This window comes from Convolutriloba macropyga, chromosome 1 (assembly GCF_964194025.1).
Source record: "Convolutriloba macropyga chromosome 1, txConMacr16.3, whole genome shotgun sequence".
NCBI classification, from domain to species: Eukaryota; Metazoa; Xenacoelomorpha; order Acoela; family Convolutidae; genus Convolutriloba; species Convolutriloba macropyga.
Genome location: NC_134468.1, coordinates 80,517,623 through 80,541,720, shown reverse-complemented (window position 1 = coordinate 80,541,720; position 24,098 = coordinate 80,517,623). Strand labels below are relative to the sequence as shown.

The following is a 24,098-nucleotide window of genomic DNA, read 5'->3' as shown; positions in this document are numbered from 1 at the left end:
GCAAATTTTCTTTTGTTCTTTAACTTAAGACTGTTGTTTTGTCCGCATAGATGCCTTCTGCGAGTATAAATTAGTTTTTTAAAGCCAGTTTTTCGGAGGATATGATTTCGAGCCATTTCCGGAATCCTTCTGGCTATGTTTTTTATTTCGTCGTCAAGATTTTTGTTACGACCATATGATGTACTAACCAATTCAACTCTACTTTTTGTTGATTCGTTCATGCAATTTCAACTGAATTCCCTGCGTGACTTCATTTTTATTTCTTAGTGGAGTGACTTTGTTCATTCGCGTGATTAAATTTTGTTCACACGTGACTTGCCTCACTCTCCAAAATGTCTTCCTCACTCTGAAATGGACTTTTCTGTAAATCAAAGAGATAAGGTTAAGTGAGTCTAGGTTAAGTGGAACGAGTTTTTTTCATTCCCGTGATCAGGTTTTTGGTCGCATGTGACTGAACTCACTCTCAAGAATGGCTTCCTAACTTTAAAACTGACTTTTTCGAATTTATAAGGTCAAGTGAATGTATATTTCACTCTCATTGAAGGTTAATTGAGAGCAGCTAATAGAAGCAGCAATAACTTATGCATATTCTTAATCAAAATATAACATCTCATCTTTTAATGAAAACAGTAAATTTTTGGCCCGTCTTTTTTACTGTTTTTTATACTGCAGATCTGGGAAGCTATTGCAGCTATTTTCTGGCAATCTGCCAGCTATGTTTTTTGTGTCGTACATTTTCTTTTTTTCTTAATTGAAAAGTTTTCATTAATAATTAGGGTCCTTTTGTCTTTTTGTGCAATTTTGCTTGATTGTTTTTTGGTCTGACGTTTTTGATTTTTCTTAATCAAAAACGGGATAAACTTGTATAGCCTGAGGGCATTAAGTGTCTACTCAGTGCTCGTAGAACTCTACTAATCTCTAAGTACGGGTTTCAATAAAATTGTCGATGAGGTATAATTTCTTTCATGTTTTGAAAGTCATTTTCCGAAAGCCCCCTCCCTTGTTTTTTTGAAATCTTTGGCCTAGAAAACTATACCGTGCGTACTTTTACAGAAGCTGAATGAGCTGTTGTGCTGACTGCTGTCTACCCAATGCACACCAAGAAATGACAATTGAGTTAACTTGACTTAATAAAAGAATCAGAAAGTCTTTGAAACTTGATTGTGTATTTAGATGTAGTTTGTACTTGCTTCACAAAACGCTGACACCTGTCAGCCAGAAGCAATGTGCTCCATCATCCACTGGACCTTCTAGTGTTTACAAGAGTGCCAGTGATCACAGCAATGTGTCCAAAAGCAAAGTGAACGTTGTACTGGCATCAAAAACATCGCATTGTGGACCACAGCTGCCTCCCAATGTAAAGTACATCATTGACACTGGACTGAAGCGTGAGGTAGGTTGATTCTGAAAGGAAAACGCTACATGTGGTCATACATCAATTTCGAAATTACTTATCAAATTACTTATCAAATCGTCATACATCAATTTCGAAATTACTTATCAAAATGTAGCGAAAGGAAAACGCTACATGTGGTCATACATCAATTTCGAAATTACTTACCTTTCGGATCTACTCTGTTTAGGTACATCCAGTGTTTTTATGACCTCCTGTTACAGTTTATGTGTTATTATGCAGCACGTTACTATGTAAAAAATAGCACGTGCTCTTGAGGGCGTAAAAATATATTCCCACTAAGCTGGGGTGAAACGCTAAATCTGACTTTTTCTTTCCCAAAGTTACTTTTGCTTAAATTACTTGGAGGTATTAAGGTCAATTGGAGATATCTCACTCTAATTGAAGGTCTAAATCAATTCAAGATATCACAGCAATCAGTAGGACAAAAATGTATTTTTGTTCTCTATGGTTTTAAAAGTTTCATTAATTGCTCTCAAACAGTTTGTAGCTATTATATTAGTCCTGCTGGTCTTTTTTGATGCAATTTTTTGTACTAACGACTCGTTTGATAGTCTTTTGCTTTTGCCCCACCTCCCTCAATTAAGCTCAAGCTTGTTTCCCTAAGTCGGAGCTATCTATTGGTGGAGCCAACCACTCGCCAGTCGTTTGAGAGCAATTCGCCCGAAGCTGGTCGGTTATGGTTCTTTTGACAACTCGCGTTGTGATAACAACAGTTGCATAACTTACCAGTGAAGTAACACGTTAACGCCCCTTTAACACTATGAAACTGATTCTTCATTAGACTACAATCTATCGCACTTTTGTCATCACAGCTACTATATAAACAGTGGTGATAATAATAATAATAATTTAATTTTCTCAATGCTAGATAAATAACAATTTTTTTTATAAATCAATGAAATAAAAGAGTGTGATAAACTCCTAGTCTAATCTCGGCAACAGTGAGACAAAGTTGTGCAACTGATGTAATCGCAACAATAGTCGATTAAAAAATATTACTACACGGTTGTTATTGCCCTCTCGGCATCGTCTCGGAGTTTGAAAACTTCTCGATGGCAATAAGAACAGTGTGGTAATATTCGTTCATTGGAATTTCTTTGAAGGTGTGTGATGTTATCGCAATTATTTTCTGCCAATCTGACAGCTATTTTTTTAATTATAGAAAGTGTACGACTGTGAATTGGACTCAGAGAGTATATTCATTAACTGGATCAGCCTATCAGAATTGAGATTGAGAGAGAGTCAATTGAGACGATCACAATCGTGTAACAATCAACATCAATCTCAAACAGCTGACAGAGGTCAAGCCATGGGCAATAAAACTACCACTACGGCTGACCCCACCCATGAATTGAGCGCAAAGACTACGTGGCTAAATGGCATGGAAATTTATTCACAGCCCACCTTCTTGCACCTTTATTTGCGCGAAAGGTATCCAGGCTACATTTTGATTATTTTTCTGATACTAATTGAAAAAGTGCTTCAATAACAGATTATGAGTTTGAACAAAATTGCAACAGAAATGGGTTTTACTGTACACGACACAGAAATCTTTGGGGGCATTGTACATACCTGCTGGGTTTTGTTGTTCATCAGGAAATGTTTTCAGCCTCCTTTATTGACATAAATAATGGACTTTCCTAGGATTAACTATATATTTGGCACGCCGGTATGTTACTGTAAACAGATGAAGTGCCGTCATTTATCTTGCAATAAGAAATCTGAGAAAAGTCACCAAAACGTTTTCATGAGATTAAGCTGGGCACCATAAATAGTTTAATTAAGAGAAAACTTCTGGCGTATGATCCAGGAGCTTTTTTCTGCCGATACGAGGAAACCTGTGATCCTATCACTATACTGCTCATAAGCAAAATGCAAGATATCGGCCATTTCAGAATGGTACAAATTTAGTGAGATCTCCCTCACACCGAAAGCATCTCTTTTTAGTAATAACAACAACATTCGATAAGGATCCAACAACATTCTCAATTTTTGCTTGATCCTTATTGATCTTATTCCGAAATCATATTTTCGCTAAGAAAATAAAAGCCTAAGAGAATCGAATATGTTATAGCTAGTTTAAGAAGACAGACTGCCATCTTGATGGCGCTGATTCGAATCCTCTTGGGGGCGGAATTTTTGCATCCTTAAGATATCCTAAGCTACACTCCCTCTAGTTTAAATTGCCTCGCCCGTCCTTCAAGAGCAATTCATCTGACCTTAGTCGATTTATTTTTGACAGACAGTTGACAGAGGTCAAACTGTGTGCAATAAAAAATACCACTACGGGTGAGCGAAGGGTATCCAGGCTACATTTTGATTACTTTTATGTAACTAATTGAAAAAGTGATTAAATGACAGATTATGAGTTTCAACAAAAATGCAACAGAAATGGGTTTTACTGTGCACGACAGAGAAATGTTGGCTGGTATGTTACATAACTGCTGGGTTTTGTGCTCATCAGGAAATGTTTTTCAGCCTTTTTATTGACAGAAATAATCAACTTTTCAAAGAATTTTTTAACATATTTGGCACGCCAGTGTGTTATTGTGAACGCATGAAGTGCCGTGTTTTATCATGCAAAAGGAAATCATGCAAAAAAGAAAAGTTGCCGAAAAATTATCAGCAGATTAATCTGGGCATCATACATAGTTCATTTAAGCGAAAACTTCTGGCGTATGATCCAGCAGTTTTTACCGCCGTTACAAGGATACCTGTGAAATTCAACTGATCGACCATTTCAGAATGATACAGATTTGATGAGATCTTCCACTCGTCGAAGGCAGCTCTTTTTAGTATTAACAGCAACATTAGATAAACTAATGGTTAAGATATGATTAATTGCTCTCGAACGAAGTTTGAAGGAGTTACTCTAAACGTGTTGTCTTTTATATGCAAAATTTTTGCTGGACCTTCTTTGCGCTTTAGATAAAGGCGGAAAAGAATTGAAGCTGTTATAGCTAAGTGTATAAGAAGACATACTGGCATCCTGATGGGCGCTGGTTCAAACCCTTCTTGGTGCGTAATTTTTGCATCCTTAAAATATCCTAAGCTACACTCCATCTAAATGAAATGGTCCCGCCCGTCGTTCGAGAGCAACTATCCGACGTTAGTCGATTTGTGTTTGTTAGTTACCTTACTAATCAGAATTGCGGACTTTGATAAAAATAACGGGCTTTGATTTATTGCGGGCAAAATAGCGGGCTTCGATTTATTTAACAAAAGCTACTCGTCTGATGGGGCTGACCGCGCAATCAGCATTTCTGTTCAATATGGTCTCCAGTTTATCATTACGATGCAATTATTTTTTATCGATAAAATTTTCCAGAAAAGGTCATGTCATTCTTGGCCATAATATAAAATTTTCTAGTGAGAGTTGTAAGCGTGCGTGGACTACAGTGAAAATAAGCATAACTAGTTCAACCTTGCTTCAAAAATGGAAATATTCGTAAAAATTGTCCAAGATGCCTGTTTGTGACGGAGCGTTGACAGCAAAGACAAGATCTTGTCACCGTTTATTACACTCATCGTCAGTGTTTTCCTCACCATCACTGTTGTCCACGGTTGCAGTATCAAATTTCAGTTTCCTAATTTCAACAATTCTAATTGAGGATCAAAAAGACGATTAGAAGTTTTACAATAACCCATATCATGGCTCACTAGAACAATTAGTTATTTGGTCTTTACTAAGGTAACTGCTAAAGAAATCCGCACAATATTATTTTAAGGTAACTGAAGAGGTTTGTGAAATATTAAATGATCCAAGTCGCTGACAGTGGTTACATTTATTCGTTGATACGAAAGGCAAAATCCATCCTTTAATTGGTGACTGTTGACCACGGTTTCTGCATCGCTTTTTCGGGTCTAGGAGTTTAACCCTCACGGCAATAAACCGCCACATTAACATCGAATTTTGTTCGTTATTAATAGCCGCACAGTGATAGCTGGGGCTATTATTAGCCTTCTCTTGGTTTTCTTACAATTCAAAGAATTTGAATTGTATTGGGGCGCTGTCTTTTTTTTAAGATCTGTTCACACATTTTCATGATTCTGAAGTCAAATTGGAGTAGTGATTTTGGTCACGCCGAAACAGGAAGTGGAGCGAAAAAGCGAGTGGTTTTGCGGCGTGAAATTTTTTCGCTCTAAATTTAAAGTAGAGTGAGAAAACGGTGTTTGAACAAAAACTCGCTTTCTCGCTAGTGGTTTTTTTGTTCACATGCGGCAATTTTTTCTTTTTGAATTTACTGTTTTTTCAATTTTTTGGATAGGATTTTTTTCTAAATGATTTTCCCAAGCCATTCTTAGTCCGTTCTAGGTCTAGTTTTCTGTTTAGTCAATGAAAATTCTTTGAATTGTACGTCAGGACTTGTCCTGCTATGTTTTTTTTTATTTCGTGGTCGCGTTTGTTACGACCATATGACGTCACAACCACTTCAAATATGCTTTTTGTTCATTCGTTCATGCAATTTCAACTGAAGTGCGTGTGTGACGTCATTTTTTGCTCTTAGTGGAGCGCGAGTTTTTTTGTTCATTCGCGTGATTAATTTTTTGGTCACACTTGACTTACCTCACTCTCAAAAATGACTTCCTCACTTTGACATTGACTTTTATTTACTTTAATTCAAAGAGATAAGGTCAGATGGGTGTGTGTCACTCTAAATGAAGGTTATTTGAGAGCAGCTAATACATGCAGCAAAAACTTATACAGATTTTTAATCAAAATATAACATATCAGCCTTAAATGGAAAAATGAATTTTTTTTAGTCTGTCTTTTTTACTGTTTTTTTTGAGACTGCAGATCTACGAAGCTATTGCGGCTGTTTTCTGGCAATCTGCCAGCTATGTTTTAATTTTACCGTTCAATTGTTTTTTTCATAGAGGGTAGCAGTTACCTAAGTAGAAATGTGACGAGGTATTGTCATTGTTAGCAATGAAAGGCCCCAAACGCTTCAACATTAGAAAAAAACGATGTGCTTATAAAAACAGACTAAACAGATCGTTTTGCTTTAGAGAGAGTACATTTGTGAAGGCTGTAGAGCCGCAAATTGAGAAGCGTTCTTTGGAGAGATTATGTCTGCATGCAAAGTTACTTCTCCCAAATGAGTTCACATTTCAATCTATGGACACAACTGCTGCTGCTCCTGAAATGATGCCTAAACCACCACTTCAGGTCACAATGTCGAAACTACCCTACATCCAGTTGACACCAAACTCTGCTTCCAACAACAACATAACGGTATCGAGTCAGGGCACCCCATCATCTGCCAAAAACAACAACAATAGCCAGGTCCACTCATCTCCTGTACAAACGTTTCTGGCCCAATCGCTTCACAAACCTCCGAGTAAGGCTCTGAGAAATGCTCTCCTAAATTTAGTAGCTTTGGACGCTTTCGACAAAAACGAGGAACTGACTGAGCTGGGCAAGTATTTAGCCGATTTGCACATTAGTCCCTACCTTGGCAGGATAGCAATCCATAGCGTCATTCTAAAATGCTTGGATCCAATACTGACCATTGTGTGTTCGATGATCTACGGAGGACCGTTCAACGAAAGTTTGTTAAGTGCCAATGATATGGTTACAGCTCAGGTCGCTTTTGACACCTCTCTTCACTTCTCAGCCAGCGTTTGTTCCGATCACCTGGCAATGTTGCGAGCTTTCCAAGCTTGGCAGAAATCCAAAACAGAATCCGTTCAACCAAGTGGAATCTCTTCGAACCAGAATCTTTTGAGCAATTACAATTTGATGTCTACAATTTCTGAGGGCACTGCCGGGCTATTCTGCGCGACACATAATCTTAGTGCAGCCAAGATGGAAGTCATCAGTAGCAAAAGGTTAATTTACAGACTTACGTAATTATTATATAACTCACGGTACTGATTGAAGTAACTGAGAACATCGGGTGTTTATCAACAACCTCTTAGGAGTTGCATTCGAGATGTACGCTGGATTTGCGAATTGACTTCTGCAGGGTAACTTAAATTTGCTTATAACACGCATTTGTGATGAGTTTCAAAATCCCAAGAGATTGCATCCTTTTAATCCTCGACTTTGTACATAGGATTTTCTGGAACCTCAGAATTTCGCGGTTTTAAAACTATCATGTGCATGTGTTTTAAGTGTCCTATATTATAGGATTACGAGCAGAATTGCTCCATAATACTGTCTAATAAATCAACAGCCAATGAAATTATTTAACAGTGAATCAGAAATGAAATAAAGCACGTATTCATGTCAGTTAAAATTATTAAAATACTGCTTTTCGACAATCAAGGGTTGGCACAATTTTCGAAAAGTCGTTTTTTGGAGGAGCAATTAAACGAGAAATTGTCGTCTGACTAACTACGGACTTTGAAATTTTTCAGGTTTGAATATTGCACCCGTACGAAATTTAAAACTTTTTGTCTCTGAGTATGAACCTGAAACGCATTAGACTGAGCTGCGACTCGAGACAATTGCAGCATTCCTTATATAGGGTTCAGGCCAAAGTTTGGGAGAATGTGGCTCAAAAAATAGTTTTCATCGCATTTTGAGACGCTGTGTCCTATTTAGAGGTCGCTGATCTTTGATCTGGAGAATTTGGCAAATTTAGGTCTTAACTTTTTACTGTATATCAGACGTTCGGAGGCGTTTGGACATTAATCATATAAATTTTTGTTTAGAAGTTAGTTAAAATAAGTTAATTGCGAGATAAAAAATACTATTCACCAATTTCAAAAACGAAAGAGAGCATCTGAATATCACTTTTTATCCTCTACTTTATTTGAATTACGCATTAAATCACACTTTTTAAAAACAAAAAATAAGCACCTAAATAGTACTATTTATCCATCACTGTAAAAGTGTTTTACGCTATAAAAGCAACTATTACTCAAAGAATTTTCTAGAACAGTTCTAACTGAGTATAACTTTTGTGTGCCACATCGGAAGTGCTTGGTATATAATGAATTTTGAAGCAAGTAAGCGCTGATTTTACAATAAGGTAGAGGAGTAACGTATCAGGATCTTAGAACCCACAGCTTCGCTGATTAGGAATAGATAAAAACTGAAAATAAGCGGTTTTTCTTGATTAAAAAAAACTATTAATTTTCATTTATGGGGTATGGGGTAAAAAAAATTTAGCATATGTTTTGTCTTAGTCAACCCGATAAAAAATATGATGAGTGAATATCAATAACCCAGACAAAAGTGTAACTATTTAAAAATACAGAAATCGTTGAAGCCACTTCGCGGATCAAGTGTTTTAAGAGTTTGACAAATGAAATTAAGATCGAATAAGTTATGAGTAAACTAGAACTGCTAATTGAACTAAACAAACTATATAAAGAGAACAGAAGAAATAGATTCCAAGATATACTAAGACAACACGAGTGTTTTGGTAACATAGAACAATTATTTGATCCTTTATCTACAACATTAATTTTTCAAAAGAGTACCCGGAGGAACAAAATGGGTATATGGAGGAAACACTAAAAGCTCACACTGCAAGAAGATAACACCACAACATTAAGGGTATTGGAAATCTCATTGCAATACATGATTACAAAGTTGTTTCATCCTCAATAAAAAAAGAATGGTGTAGATGTTTGCTTAGAGCCCAATGGTATAAAGGTAAATGACCACATTTATGATTTCACTCAAGAGATCACTATGTTCATCACTAATCAGTATGTGAATGAACGAGATATAAGAGGAGAAGACAATAAAACAAAAAGGGATATCAAATACACACATATAGAAAATACTGCTGAAGGTAATGGATTAAGAGATGTTAGAGGCTTAGAACAGAAAGCTTTGTCAAGATCGTTGAGTAGTGAGGATACTGTATAAGAGAGTAAAAATCGGGGAAGCGGCTGATCAAAAGCATGTTTTAAAAACATATTTTTGAGCAAATATACACATAACACCTGTTTTGAAAACTTTCCTTGATGTTTTCCAAGTTTCAACTAGAGACCTTCTGCGTATAGAGCAGAGTTAATTGCAGCTAAACCAGAGATGAAGTTACATACGCTACAGCACACCGTTTCAAGATTAATATGTTTCGGCAATAATTTTTTCAACGTTTTGGTTGTCTAGAAAGTCTGATCAAGCAAACACATAATTTTTTTCTTTCAATAGTATTCCTTGGTTATCTGCAGGCTTGAAATGGAGACCTTCTGTGTGTTAAGAAGACTTGATAACCGATACACCACAGCACCTTGACATTAATATTTTGAGGGAACGGTTGGGTTGACTGAAAATTAAATATTTGAATTTATTTTGATCAAATAAACTTAGAAGCTTTGGTATTCAAACTGTGCCTTGATGCTCAAAAAATAATTTTCACCTTTATTTGAGACCTGGTGTCGTATTTAGAGGTCGCTGAGCTTTGATCTGTATATTTTGGCTTATTTAAGTCTGAATATAACGCTACGTTTATTTTTTTATTGTATATCAAACGATCGGAGGCGTTTGGACATTAATCATACAAATTTTTGTTTTGAAATTAGTTAAAATAAGTTAATTGGGTGGTAAAAATACTATTCAGTCACCAATTTCAAAAATGAAAGATAGCATCTGAATGTCACTTTTTATCCTCTACTTTATTTGTATTACGCATAAAATCACACTTTTTAAAAACAAAAAAATAAGCACCTAAATAGCACTATTTATCCACTACTGTAAAAATGTTTTACGCTATGAAAGAAACTATTACTCAAAGAATTTTCTATAACAGTTCTAACCGAGAGTACTTTTTATGTGTCACATCGGAAGTGCTTGATATAATGATTTTTGGAGCAAGTAAGCGCTTGTTTTACAATAAGGTAGAGGAGTAAAGTGTTAGGATCTTAGAACCATTTTCTCGGATCCTCGAAGCGGCTTCGCCGATTAGGAGAGGAGTGATAATTAATAGTACGTTGAAGTTATAGGAGTAATGATTTAAGATCTGCAAATCAGTTTCACTAATCTGCGAAGCGGCTTCACTGATAGGGAATAAATAAAAGTTGAAAATTGGCGGTTTTTCTTGATTAAATCAAAAACTACTAATCTTCATTAATGGGGTATGGGGTAATAAAATTTAGCATATGTTTTGTGTTAGTCAACCCGATAAAAATATGACGAGTGAATGTCAATGACCCAGACAAAAGTGTAACTATTTAAAAATACAGAAATCGTTGAAGCCACTTCGCGGATCAAGTGTTTTAAGAGTTTGACAAATGAAATTAAGATCGAATAAGTTATGAGTAAACTAGATATACTAATAGAACTAAACAAACTGGATGAAGAGAACAGAGGGAATAGGTTCCCAGATATGCTAAGACAACACGAGTGTTTTGGTAGCATTGAATAATTATTTGATCCTTTGTCTATAACCTTAATATTTCAAAAGAGTACCCAGAGGAACGAAATGGGTATATGGAGGAAACACTACAAGCTCACACTGCAAGAAGATAACACCACAAAATTAAGAGTATTGGAAATTTTATTACCTCTTGCAATACATGATCACAAAGGTGATGTATTTGCAGTTGACAATGATATGATTAGTTTTCTACTGGAAAAGAGAAAACAATCAATTAAACCATTGAAATTAAATGAAATTGATGCATCCTCAATAAAAAAATGGTATAGATGTTTCCTTAGAGCCCATTGGTATAAAGGTAAATGACCACATTTATGATTTCACTCAAGAGATCTCTATGTTCATCACTAATAAATTAATGATGTGAATGTATTTTGATCAAATAAACGTAGAACCTTTGTTATCCAAACTTTGCCTTGATGCTAAAAAATAGTTTTCATCGCATTTTAAGACGCTGTGTCCTATTTGAGGTAGCTGATCTTTGATCTGGAGAATTTGGCAAATTTAGGTCTGAATATAAAGCTACGCTTAAATTTTTATTGTATATCAGACGTTCGGAGGCGTTTGAACAAAAATCGTATAAATTTTTGTTAAGAAATTAGTTAAAATAAGTTAATTGCGAGATAAAAATACTATTCAGCCAGCAATTTCAAAAACGAACAATAGCATCTGAATATCTTTTTTTATCCTCTACTTTGTTTGAATTACGCATAAAATCACACTTTTTAAAAACCAAAAAAAATAAGCACCTAAATAGCACTATTTATCCACTACTGTAAAACTGGTTTACGCTATGAAAGAAACTATTACCCAAAGAGTTTGCTATAACAGTTCTAACCGAGAGTACTTTTTTTGTGTCACATCGGAATTGCTTGATATAATGGTTTTTGGAGCAAGTAAGCGCTTGTTTTACAATAAGGTAGATGAGTAAAGTGTTAGGATCTTAGAACCATTTTCTCGGATCCTCGAAGCGGCTTCGCCGATTAGGAGAGGAGTGATAATTAATAGTACGTTGAAGTTATAGGAGTAATGATTTAAGATCTGCAAATCAGTTTCACTAATCTGCGAAGCGGCTTCACTGATAAGGAATAAATAAAAGTTGAAAATTGGCGGTTTTTCTTGATTAAATCAAAAACTACTAATCTTCATTAATGGGGTATGGGGTAATAAAATTTAGCATATGTTTTGTGTTAGTCAACCCGATAAAAATATGACGAGTGAATGTCAATGACCCAGACAAAAGTGTAACTATTTAAAAATACAGAAATCGTTGAAGCCACTTCGCGGATCAAGTGTTTTAAGAGTTTGACAAATGAAATTAAGATCGAATAAGTTATGAGTAAACTAGATATACTAATAGAACTAAACAAACTGGATGAAGAGAACAGAAGGAATAGGTTCCCAGATATGCTAAGACAACACGAGTGTTTTGGTAGCATTGAATAATTATTTGATCCTTTGTCTATAACCTTAATATTTCAAAAGAGTACCCAGAGGAACGAAATGGGTATATGGAGGAAACACTACAAGCTCACACTGCAAGAAGATAACACCACAAAATTAAGAGTATTGGAAATTTTATTACCTCTTGCAATACATGATCACAAAGGTGATGTATTTGCAGTTGACAATGATATGATTAGTTTTCTACTGGAAAAGAGAAAACAATCAATTAAACCATTGAAATTAAATGAAATTGATGCATCCTCAATAAAAAAAATGGTATAGATGTTTCCTTAGAGCCCATTGGTATAAAGGTAAATGACCACATTTATGATTTCACTCAAGAGATCTCTATGTTCATCACTAATTAATTAATGATGTGAATGTATTTTGATCAAATAAACGTAGAACCTTTGTTATCCAAACTTTGCCTTGATGCTAAAAAATAGTTTTCATCGCATTTTAAGACGCTGTGTCCTATTTGAGGTAGCTGATCTTTGATCTGGAGAATTCGGCAAATTTAGGTCTGAATATAAAGCTACGCTTAAATTTTTATTGTATATCAGACGTTCGGAGGCGTTTGAACAAAAATCGTATAAATTTTTGTTAAGAAATTAGTTAAAATAAGTTAATTGCGAGATAAAAATACTATTCAGCCAGCAATTTCAAAAACGAACAATAGCATCTGAATATCACTTTTTATCCTCTACTTTGTTAGAATTACGCATAAAATCACACTTTTTAAAAACCAAAAAAAATAAGCACCTAAATAGCACTATTTATCCACTACTGTAAAACTGGTTTACGCTATGAAAGAAACTATTACCCAAAGAGTTTGCTATAACAGTTCTAACCGAGAGTACTTTTTATGTGTCACATCGGAATTGCTTGATATAATGATTTTTGGAGCAAGTAAGCGCTTGTTTTACAATAAGGTAGATGAGTAAAGTGTTAGGATCTTAGAACCACTTTCTCGGATCCTCGGAGCGGCTTCGCAGATTAGGAGAGGAGTGATAATTAATAGTACGTTGAAGTTATAGGAGTAATGATTTAAGATCTGCAAATCAGTTTCACTAATCTGCGAAGCGGCTTCACTGATAGGGAATAAATAAAAGTTGAAAATTGGCGGTTTTTCTTGATTAAATCAAAAACTACTAATCTTCATTAATGGGGTATGGGGTAATAAAATTTAGCATATGTTTTGTGTTAGTCAACCCGATAAAAAATATGACGAGTGAATGTCAATGACCCAGACAAAAGTATAACTATTTAAAAATACAGAAATCGTTGAAGCCACTTCGCGGATCAAGTGTTTTAATGTAAATTTTAAGCTTTTTCTTGAATTTTTGTTGAATATTGAGTTTTAACGTTATGAGGTATAGTTATACTTTTTATAGTTATAGTAATATTTTACGTTATGAGGTATAGTTAATATTTTACGTTTTGAGGTAAACGAAACTTAGCGTAAGATTTTTACCGTCTAAATAACATAAGAGTTTAACGAATGAAATTAAGATCGAGTAAGTTATGAGTAAACTAGAAATACTAATAGAACTAAACAAACTAGATAGAGAAAGCAAAAGAAGTAGATTCCAAGATACACTAAGACAACAGGAGTGTTTTGGTACCATATAATAATTAATTGATCCTTTGTCTACAACCTTATTATTTCAAAACGAGTACATGGAGGAACAAAATTGGTATATGGAGGAAACACCACAACCTCACACTGCAGGAAGGTAACACCACAACATTAAGAGCATTGGAAATCTCATTACCTATTGCAATAAATGATTACAAAGGTGATACAATTGCAGTTGACAATGATATGATTAGTATTCGACTGGAATTGAGAAAACAATCATTTGAACAATTGGAATTAAAAGAAGTTGATGCATCCTCAAAAAAGAATGGTGTAGATGTTTTCTTAGAGCCTAATGGTATAAAGGTGAATGATCACATTTTTGATTTCACTCACATTACAGCAATAATTTTCACAACGTTTTGGTTGTCTAGGAAATCTGATCAAGAAAGCACATAAAATTTTTCTTTCAATAGTTTTCCTTGATTATCTGATGGCTTGGAATGGAGACCTTCTGTGTGTTAAGGAGACTTGATAACCGATACACCACAGCACCTTGACATTGTTGTTTCGAAGGAGTTATTTTTATCCCAGATGTTTGATTGATTAGAAACTAAATGCATGAGTAATTTTAATTAAGGAAAGAAAGAACTTTTCAAAAGTTTTTTTTTGTTGCTGTCCAGCTTGGCCTGGAGACCTGCTATGCGGCAGGCTTGAAAACGGCGAGGCCATATCACGTTAAGTTTAGTAGATTGAAGCAGCAATTTTTTTTCTCAAAGGTGGGGTGGACTAATATTGAATATACAAACATTGTTTTGATCAAATATACATATAACACTTGTTTTGAAAACTTTCCTTGATGCTTTCCAGGCTTGAACTGGAGGCATTCTGCAGAGCAGACGTATTGGCCGCTACACCAGAGGTGACTTGACAAACGCTACAGCACATTGTGTCGAGGTTAATATTTTGCAACAGTAATTTCTCTCAACGGTTGGGTTGACTGGAAATAAAATATGTAATTATTTTTTGATCAAATAAACGTAGAACCTTGGTTTTCCAAACATTGCCTTGATGCTGTCCAGACTTGAGCTGCATTGCTTCTGAATTTGAGGATAATTTGATAACCGCTGCACTACAGCACCGTCAGATTCAAGTTTTGAAGCAGCAGTGTTTCGCAAATTTTGTATTGACTAGAAATAAAATGCATGAGTAGAATCGAGAGTTGAATCAAATACAGATAGATCCTTTTTAAAAAACTTATACTTGATGCCGACCAGGCTTGAACTGGAGATCTTTTTTGTGAGAAGCAGGCTGGACAAGCGCTTCAGTGCAGCACTGTAATTTTAGTTTTTTACTGCAATAGTTGTTTCAAATGTTTAATTGTTATCAAATAAGCACAACACCTGTTTTGCAGCAACCTTATGCTGAATGCTATACAGGATTTAACTAGACCTGCTGCGTTTTTATAGGACGCTGACAAGAAAACCACTGCACCCCTGCAGCTTCAGGTTAATGGTTTGAAGCAAAAATTTTATGGGGAACTTCGGCTTGACTAGAATAAAAATATATGAATATATTTGTGATCAGATCAAAAAAGAGCACTTGTTTTCAAATCTCCTTGATTCTTTAAAAGCTTGAACTGGTGACCTTCTGCGTATAGAGCAGACGTATTGGCCGCTACACCAGAGGTGACTTGACAAACGCTACAGCACATTGTGTCGAGGTTAATATTTTGCAACAGTAATTTCTCTCAACGGTTGGGTTGACTGGAAATAAAATATGTAATTATTTTTTGATCAAATAAACGTAGAACCTTGGTTTTCCAAACATTGCCTTGATGCTGTCCAGACTTGAGCTGCATTGCTTCTGAATTTGAGGATAATTTGATAACCGCTGCACTACAGCACCGTCAGATTCAAGTTTTGAAGCAGCAGTGTTTCGCAAATTTTGTATTGACTAGAAATAAAATGCATGAGTAGAATCGAGAGTTGAATCAAATACAGATAGATCCTTTTTAAAAAACTTATACTTGATGCCGACCAGGCTTGAACTGGAGATCTTTTTTGTGAGAAGCAGGCTGGACAAGCGCTTCAGTGCAGCACTGTAATTTTAGTTTTTTACTGCAATAGTTGTTTCAAATGTTTAATTGTTATCAAATAAGCACAACACCTGTTTTGCAGCAACCTTATGCTGAATGCTATACAGGATTTAACTAGACCTGCTGCGTTTTTATAGGACGCTGACAAGAAAACCACTGCACCCCTGCAGCTTCAGGTTAATGGTTTGAAGCAAAAATTTTATGGGGAACTTCGGCTTGACTAGAATAAAAATATATGAATATATTTGTGATCAGATCAAAAAAGAGCACTTGTTTTCAAATCTCCTTGATTCTTTAAAAGCTTGAACTGGTGACCTTCTGCGTATAGAGCAGTTGTAATGGCCGCTACACCAGAGATGACGTGACAAACGATTCAGCACAGCGTGCCGATGTTAATATTTTACAGCAGTTTTTTTTCAAAGCTTGGGTTGACTGCAAATAAATTATGTGAATATTTTTTGATCAAATAAACGTAGAATCTTTGTTTTCAAACTCTTGCCTTGACGCTTTCCAGGCTTGATCTTCAACGCTTCTGAATGCAAGGGTGACGTGATAACCGCTACACTACAGCGCCGTCAGATTCAAGTTTTGAAGCAATAAATTTTCGCAAAAGCTGGATTGACTAGAAATACAATGCATGAGTAGAATTTTAATCAATTAAAGAGAGATCGTTTTTTAAAACTTATCCCTGATGCTGACCACGCTTGAACTGGAAGCCTTTTGCGTGAGAAGCAGGCTTGACAAATGCTTCAGTGCAGCACTGTTTATTGTAATGTTTCACACCAATAGTTTTTTCAAATGGTGGGTTGACTAGAATTAAATTGTATGAGTTTAATTGTTATCAAATAAGCACAACGCCTGTTTTGCAGCAACCTTATGCTGGATGCTGTACAGGATTTAACTAGAGACCTGCTGCGTTTTAATAGGACGCTGACAAGAAAACCACTGCACCCCTGCAGCTTCAAGTTAATTGTTCGAAGCAAAAATTTTATCGAGAACGTCACCTTAACTAGAAATAAAATAATGAATATGTTTGTGATCAGATCAAAATGGAGCACTTTTTTCCAAATCTTCTTGATTCTTTAAAAGCTTGATCTGGTGACCTTCTGCGTATAGAGCCGATTCAGCACAGCGTGCCGAGGTTAATATTTTAGAGCAGTTTTTTTCAAAGCTTGGGTTGACTGCAAATTAATTATGTTAATATGTTTTGATCAAATAAACGTAGAACCTTTGTTTTCAAACTCTTGCCTTGACGCTTACCAGGCTTGAACTCCAGCGCTTCTGAATGCAAGGGTGACGTGATAACCGCTGCACTACAGTACCGTCAGATTCAAGTTTTGAAGCAGTAGTTTTTCGAAATGCATGAGTAGAGTTGTCATAAAATGAGGAGTGATCGTTTTTTAAATCTTATGGTCTGATGCTGATCACGCTTGAACTAGAAACTTTTTGCGTGAGAAGCAGGCTTGACAAACGCATCAGCGCAGCACAGTAATATTAGTTTTTTACTTCAGTAATTTTTCTCAAATGTTGGGTTGACTAGAACAAAACTATATGAATATAGTTTTTATCAAATAAGCACAACGCCTTGTTTTTCAACAGGCGTCTCCTGGAAGCTGTGCACGGTTTAACTAGTGGCCTGCGTTGTAATAGGACGCTGACATGATAACCAATGCAACCCAAGGCTAATATTTTAAAGCAGTTATTTTCACTCAACTTTTAGTTTGTCTACAAATTTCGTTCAAGAAAACAAAATTTTTCTTTCAATAGTTTTCCTTGATGATCTGCAGGCTTGAAATGGATGCCTCCTGCGTGATAGGCAGACGTGATAACAGATACACGATAGCACCTTGCCATTAATATTTTGAAGGAGTAATTTAATCCCAGATAATTGATTGATTTGAAATTAAATGCGTTAGTAATTTTGTTTAATTCAAGACTATTTAATTAAAGAATATTTCAAAAGTTTTTCTTGCTGCTGTCCAGCTTGGCCCGGAGATCCGCTATGCAGTAGACTTGATAACCACGAGGTCACATCTTCTTGAAGTTGGCAAGTTGAAGCAGTATTTTCTTCTCAAAGTTTGGGTTGACTAATTTTGAATTACACGAACATAGTTTTGATTAAATATGCACATTACACCTGTTTTGAAAACTTTCATTGATCCTTTTCAGGCTTGAACTTGCGGCATTCTGTTTGTAGAGCAGACGTAATGGCCGGTACACCAGAGAAGACGGGACAAACGCTACAGCACATCGTGGTGAGGTTAATTTTAACAGCAGTAATTTTTCTCAACGGTTGTGTGGACTGGAAATAAAATACGTGAATGTAATTGGGTCAAATAAACTTAGGACATTTGTTTGCAAACTTTGCCTTCATGCTCTCAGGCTTGAACTGCAGCGCTTCTCTTTGTGAGGCTGACGTGATAACCGCTACACTACAGTACCGTCAGCTTCAAGTTTTGAGCAGTAGTTTCTCGAGAAAGTTGAGTTGACTGGAAATAAAATGCACGAGTAGAGTTGTCATCAAGTAAAGAGATAGTTTTTTAAAACTTGTCCCTGAGAAACTGAAAGCTTGAACTGAGGGCGTTTTGCGTGAGAAGAAGCTTGAACTGAAGGCCTTTTGCGTGAGAAGTAGGCTTGACAAACGCTTCAGCGCAGCATAGTAATGTTAATATTTTACTGCAGTATTTTTTTTTTCAAATGTTGGGTTGACTAGAATTAATATATATGAATATAGTTTTTATCAAATAAGCATAACGCCTTGTTTTTCAACAGGCGTTTGCTGGAAGCTCTGCACGGTTTAACTAGTGGCCTGCGTTTTAATAGGGCGCTGACAAGATAACCAATGCAACCCAAGGTTAATTTTTAAAGCGTTTTTTTTACTCAACGTTTAGTTTTTCTAGAAATTTTTGTTCAAAAAACACAAACTTTTTCTTTCAATAGTTTTCCTTGATGATCTAAGGGTTTGAACTGGACACCTTCTGCGTGTTAGGCAGACGTGATAAGCGCTGCACAACAGCACCTTGAGGTTAATGTTTTAAAGCAGTAATTGGTTTTCGAAGGTTGAGTTGATTAGAATATAATCATATCAATGTAACTTTGATCAAATGAACTCAGAACACTTGTTTTCAAAAATTTTGCTGGATGATATCCAAGCTTGCTCTGGAGAACTTTTGTGCATCAAGCAAACGTGATAACTGCTACACAAGAGCACATTGAGGTTAGAGTTTGAACGGAGTAATTTTTTCAAATTTTGTTGACTAGAATGAAACCATTTGAATATAATTTTTCAAAATCAAACTTTGTTTTCTAAACTTTTGCGTGATGCTGTCCAAGCTTGCACTGGAGACCGTGTGAGTGTAAAGCAGACGTGATAACCTCTACTCCACAGCACCCTGAGGTTTATGATTTGAGGGAGAAATTTGTTCTCGAAGGTTGACTTGATTTGAATGAAGTCTTTTGAATATAGTTTTGAGCAAACAAAGACTGAATTTTTGTTTTTCAAAACATTTGTTTGGTGCTGTCCAGGATTGAACTGGCAACCTTCTGCATGTAAAGTAGACGTGATATCCGCTACTCCATGTCGGCACCTTTTTGAGGTTACTGGTTTACATGAGTAGTTTGTTGTCAAGGGTTGAGTTGACTAGAAAGAAATCATTTGAATATAAAATTGATCAAAGAAATACCAAATTTTTGTTTTTAAAACTTTTGTTTGGTGCCGTCCAGGATTGAGCAGGTGACCTTCTGCGTTTGCAGTAGACGTGCTAAACTCAAACACGTCATGGCGGCACCTTCTTGAGATTAATGTTTTACCGGAGTAATTTGTTTTCAAAGGTTGAGTTGACTGGAATGAAATCATTTGAATAAAATTTTGATGAAATAAAGACCCATTTGTTTTGAAAACTTTTGCTTGCTGCTCTCCAGGCTTGAACTGGAGACCTTCTGCGTGTAAAGCAGACTTGATAATCGCTGCACCACAGCACCTTGAGGTTAATGTTTTAAAGCAGTAATTTGTTTTTAAGGATTGAGTTGAGTAGAATATAATCATCTCAATTTAATTTTGATCAAATGAACATAGAACACTTGTTTTGAAAACTTTTGCTGAATGATATCCAGGCTTGCTCTGGGGAACTTTTGTGCATCAGGTAGACGTGATAACTACTTCACAACAGCACCTTGAGATTAGTGTTGGAAAGGAGTAATTTTTCTGAAAGGTTGAGTTGACTAGAATGAAACCAACTGAATATAATTTTGATCACATACAAAACAAATATTTGTTTTCAAAACTTTTGCTTTATGCTGTCCAGGCTGCTAATTTCTAGGCTTGAATTGGGGACCTTCTGCGTTTAAACAGACGTGATGACCCCTACATTACAGCACCCTGAGGTTAATGTTTTATAAGAGTAATTTGTTGTCAAAGTTTCAGTTGATAAGAATTAAATAATTTGAATATAATTTTGATCAAACAAAGACTGATTTTTTGTTTTCCAAATTTTTCGTTTGGTGCTGTCCAGGATTAAACGGGCAACCTTTTGCGTGTACAGTAGATGTGATAACCTCTACACCATAGCGGCACCTTTTTGAGGTTACTGGTTTACAGGAATAATTTGTTTTCAAAGGTTGAGTTGACTATAATGAAATGATTTGAATAGTATTTTGATCAAATAAAGAGCAATTTGTTTTCAAAACTTTTGCCTGATGCTGTCCAGGCTTTAACTGGAGACCTTCTGCGTGTAACGCAGACGTGATAACCGCTAAACCACAGCATCTTGAGGTTAATGTTTTAAAGCAGTAATTCGTTTTCGAAGGTTGAGTTGAGTAGAATTTAATCATATCAATGTGACTTTGCTCTGGATGATGTCCAAGCTGGCTCCGGAGAACTTTTGTGCATCAAGCAGACGTGATAACTGCTACACAACAGCACCTTGAATTTTGAGTTTGAAAGGAGTAATTTTGTTTTCAAATGTTGATTTGACTAGAATGAAACCATTTGAATATAATTTTGATCAAACAAAGAACAAATTTTTGTTTTCAAAGCTTTTGCTTGATGCTGTCCAGACTTGAACTGGAGATCTTCTGCGTGTAAAGCAGACGTGATAACCTCTACTCAACAGCAACTTGAGGTTGATGATTTAAGGGAGAAATTTGTATTCAAAAGTTGAGTTGACTAGAATGAAATCATTTGGATAATAATTTGATCAAATAAAGAGCAATTTCTTTTCAAAACTTTTGCCTGATGCTGTCCAGGCTTGAACTGGAGATCTTCTGCGTGTAAAGCAGACGTGATAACCTCTACTCAACAGCAACTTGAGATTGATGATTTAAGGGAGAAATTTGTATTCAAAGGTTGAGTTGACTAGAATGAACTAATTTGAATAATATTTTGATCAAATAAAGAGCAATTTGTTATCAAAACTTTTGCTTGATGCTGTCCAGGCTTGAACTGGAGACCTTCTGCGTGTAAAGCAGACTTGATAACCGCTACACCACAGCACCTTGAGGTTAATGTTTTAAAGCAGTAATTCGTTTTCGAAGAATGAGTTGAGTAGAATATAATCATATCAATGTAACTTTGATCAAATGGACACAAAACAATTGTTTTCAAAACTTTTTGCTGGATGAGTTCCAAGATTGCTCCGGAGAACTTTTGTGCGTCAAGCAGACGTGATAACTGCTACACAACAGCTACTTGAATTTATTTTTTGAAAGGAGTAATTTGTTTACAAATGTTCAGTTGACTAGAATGAAACCGTTTGTTTATAATTTTGATCACATAAAAAACAAATATTTGTTTTTAAAAAGTTTGCTCAATGCTGTCCAGTCTGGCAATTTCTAGGCTTGAATTGGGGACCTTCTGCGTTTAAACAGACGTGATGGCCCCTACATTACAGCACCCTGAGGTTAATGTTTTAAAAGAGTAATTCGTTGTCAAAGTTTGAGTTGATCAGAATTAAATAATTTGAATATAGTTTTGATCAAAAAAAGACTGAATTTTTGTTTTCCAAATTTTTTGTTTGGTGCTGTGCAGGATTTAACTGGCGATCTTTTGCGTGTACAGTAGATGTGATAACCTCTACACCATAGCGGCACCTTTTTGAGGTTACTGGTTTACAGGAGTAATTTGTTTTCAAAAGTTGAGTTGACTAGAATGAAATCATTTGGATAATATTTTGATCAAATAAAGAGCAATTTGTTTTCAAAACTTTTGCTTGATGCTGTCCAGGCTTGAACTGGAGACCTTGTGCGTGTAACGCAGACGTGATAACCGCTACACCACAGCACCTTGAGGTTAATGTTTTAAAGCAGTAATTCGTTTTCGAAGAATGAGTTGAGTAGAATATAATCATATCAATGTAACTTTGATCAAATGAATACAAAACAATTGTTTTCAAAACTTTTTGCTGGATGATGTCCAAGATTGCTCCGGAGAACTTTTGTGCGTCAAGCAGACGTGATAACTGCTACACAAGAGCTACTTGATTTTATTTGATGAAAGGAGTAATTTGTTTACAAATGTTCAGTTGACTAGAATGAAACCATTTGTTTATAATTTTGATCACATAAAAAACAAATATTTGTTTTAAAAACGTTTGCTCAATGCTGTCCAGTCTGGCAATTTCTAGGCTTGAATTGGGGACCTTCTGCGTTTAAACAGACGTGATGGCCCCTACATTACAGCACCCTGAGGTTAATGTTTTAAAAGAGTAATTCGTTGTCAAAGTTTGAGTTGATCAGAATTAAATAATTTGAATATAGTTTTGATCAAAAAAAGACTGAATTTTTGTTTTCCAAATTTTTTGTTTGGTGCTGTGCAGGATTTAACTGGCGACCTTTTGCGTGTACAGTAGATGTGATAACCTCTACACCATAGCGGCACCTTTTTGAGGTTACTGGTTTACAGGAGTAATTTGTTTTCAAAAGTTGAGTTGACTAGAATGAAATCATTTGGATAATATTTTGATCAAATAAAGAGCAATTTGTTTTCAAAACTTTTGCTTGATGCTGTCCAGGCTTGAACTGGAGACCTTCTGCGTGTAACGCAGACGTGATAACCGCTACACCACAGCACCTTGAGGTTAATGTTTTAAAGCAGTAATTCGTTTTCGAAGAATGAGTTGAGTAGAATATAATCATATCAATGTAACTTTGATCAAATGAATACAAAACAATTGTTTTCAAAACTTTTTGCTGGATGATGTCCAAGATTGCTCCGGAGAACTTTTGTGCGTCAAGCAGACGTGATAACTGCTACACAAGAGCTACTTGATTTTATTTGATGAAAGGAGTAATTTGTTTACAAATGTTCAGTTGACTAGAATGAAACCATTTGTTTATAATTTTGATCACATAAAAAACAAATATTTGTTTTAAAAACGTTTGCTCAATGCTGTCCAGTCTGGCAATTTCTAGGCTTGAATTGGGGACCTTCTGCGTTTAAACAGACGTGATGGCCCCTACATTACAGCACCCTGAGGTTAATGTTTTATAAGAGTAATTCGTTGTCAAAGTTTGAGTTGATCAGAATTAAATAATTTGAATATAGTTTTGATCAAAAAAAGACTGAATTTTTCTTTTCCAAATTTTTTGTTTGGTGCTGTCCAGGATTTAACTGGCGACCTTTTGCGTGTACAGTAGATGTGATAACCTCTACACCATAGCGGCACCTTTTTGAGGTTACTGGTTTACAGGAGTAATTTGTTTTCAAAAGTTGAGTTGACTAGAATGAAATCATTTGGATAATAATTTGATCAAATAAAGAGCAATTTGTTTTCAAAACTTTTGCTTGATGCTGTCCAGGCTTGAACTGGAGACCTTCTGCGTGTAACGCAGACGTGATAACCGCTACATCACAGCACCTTGAGGTTAATGTTTTAAAGCAGTAATTCGTTTTCGAAGGATGAGTGGAGTAGAAAATAATCATATCAATGTAACTTTGATCAAATGAACACAAAACAATTGTTTTCAAAACTTTTTGCTGGATGATGTCCAAGATTGCTCCGGAGAACTTTTGTGCGTCAAGCAGACGTGATAACTGCTACACAACAGCTACTTGAATTTATTTTTTGAAAGGAGTAATTTGTTTACAAATGTTGTTGACTAGAATGAAACTATTTGTTTATAATTTTGATCACATAAAAAACAAAGATTTGTTTTTAAAACGTTTGCATAATGCTGTCCAGGCTGGCAATTTCTAGGCTTGAATTGGGGAGCTTCTGCGTT

At 35.6% G+C, this 24,098-nt stretch overlaps 1 protein-coding gene and 2 non-coding genes across 3 annotated transcripts in view; 1 reads left to right on the top strand and 2 right to left on the bottom strand.

The window, feature by feature from the left end:
* Positions 1 to 946: 946 nt before the first annotated feature.
* The window catches only part of LOC142351429 (uncharacterized), a 239,390-nt gene continuing 216,238 nt past the window's right edge, over positions 947 to 24,098 (top strand). The window contains exons 1-4 of the mRNA XM_075403475.1: positions 947 to 951; positions 1,174 to 1,393; positions 2,580 to 2,848; positions 6,428 to 7,249. Of these exons, the coding sequence (XP_075259590.1) occupies positions 947 to 951; positions 1,174 to 1,393; positions 2,580 to 2,848; positions 6,428 to 7,249 (1,316 nt within the window). The remainder of the gene's footprint in view (positions 952 to 1,173; positions 1,394 to 2,579; positions 2,849 to 6,427; positions 7,250 to 24,098) is intronic.
* Positions 21,302 to 21,374, bottom strand: Trnav-uac (transfer RNA valine (anticodon UAC)). Its single transcript has one exon. It is a non-coding gene; the product is annotated as a tRNA-Val (tRNA).
* Positions 22,876 to 22,948, bottom strand: Trnav-uac (transfer RNA valine (anticodon UAC)). Its single transcript has one exon. It is a non-coding gene; the product is annotated as a tRNA-Val (tRNA).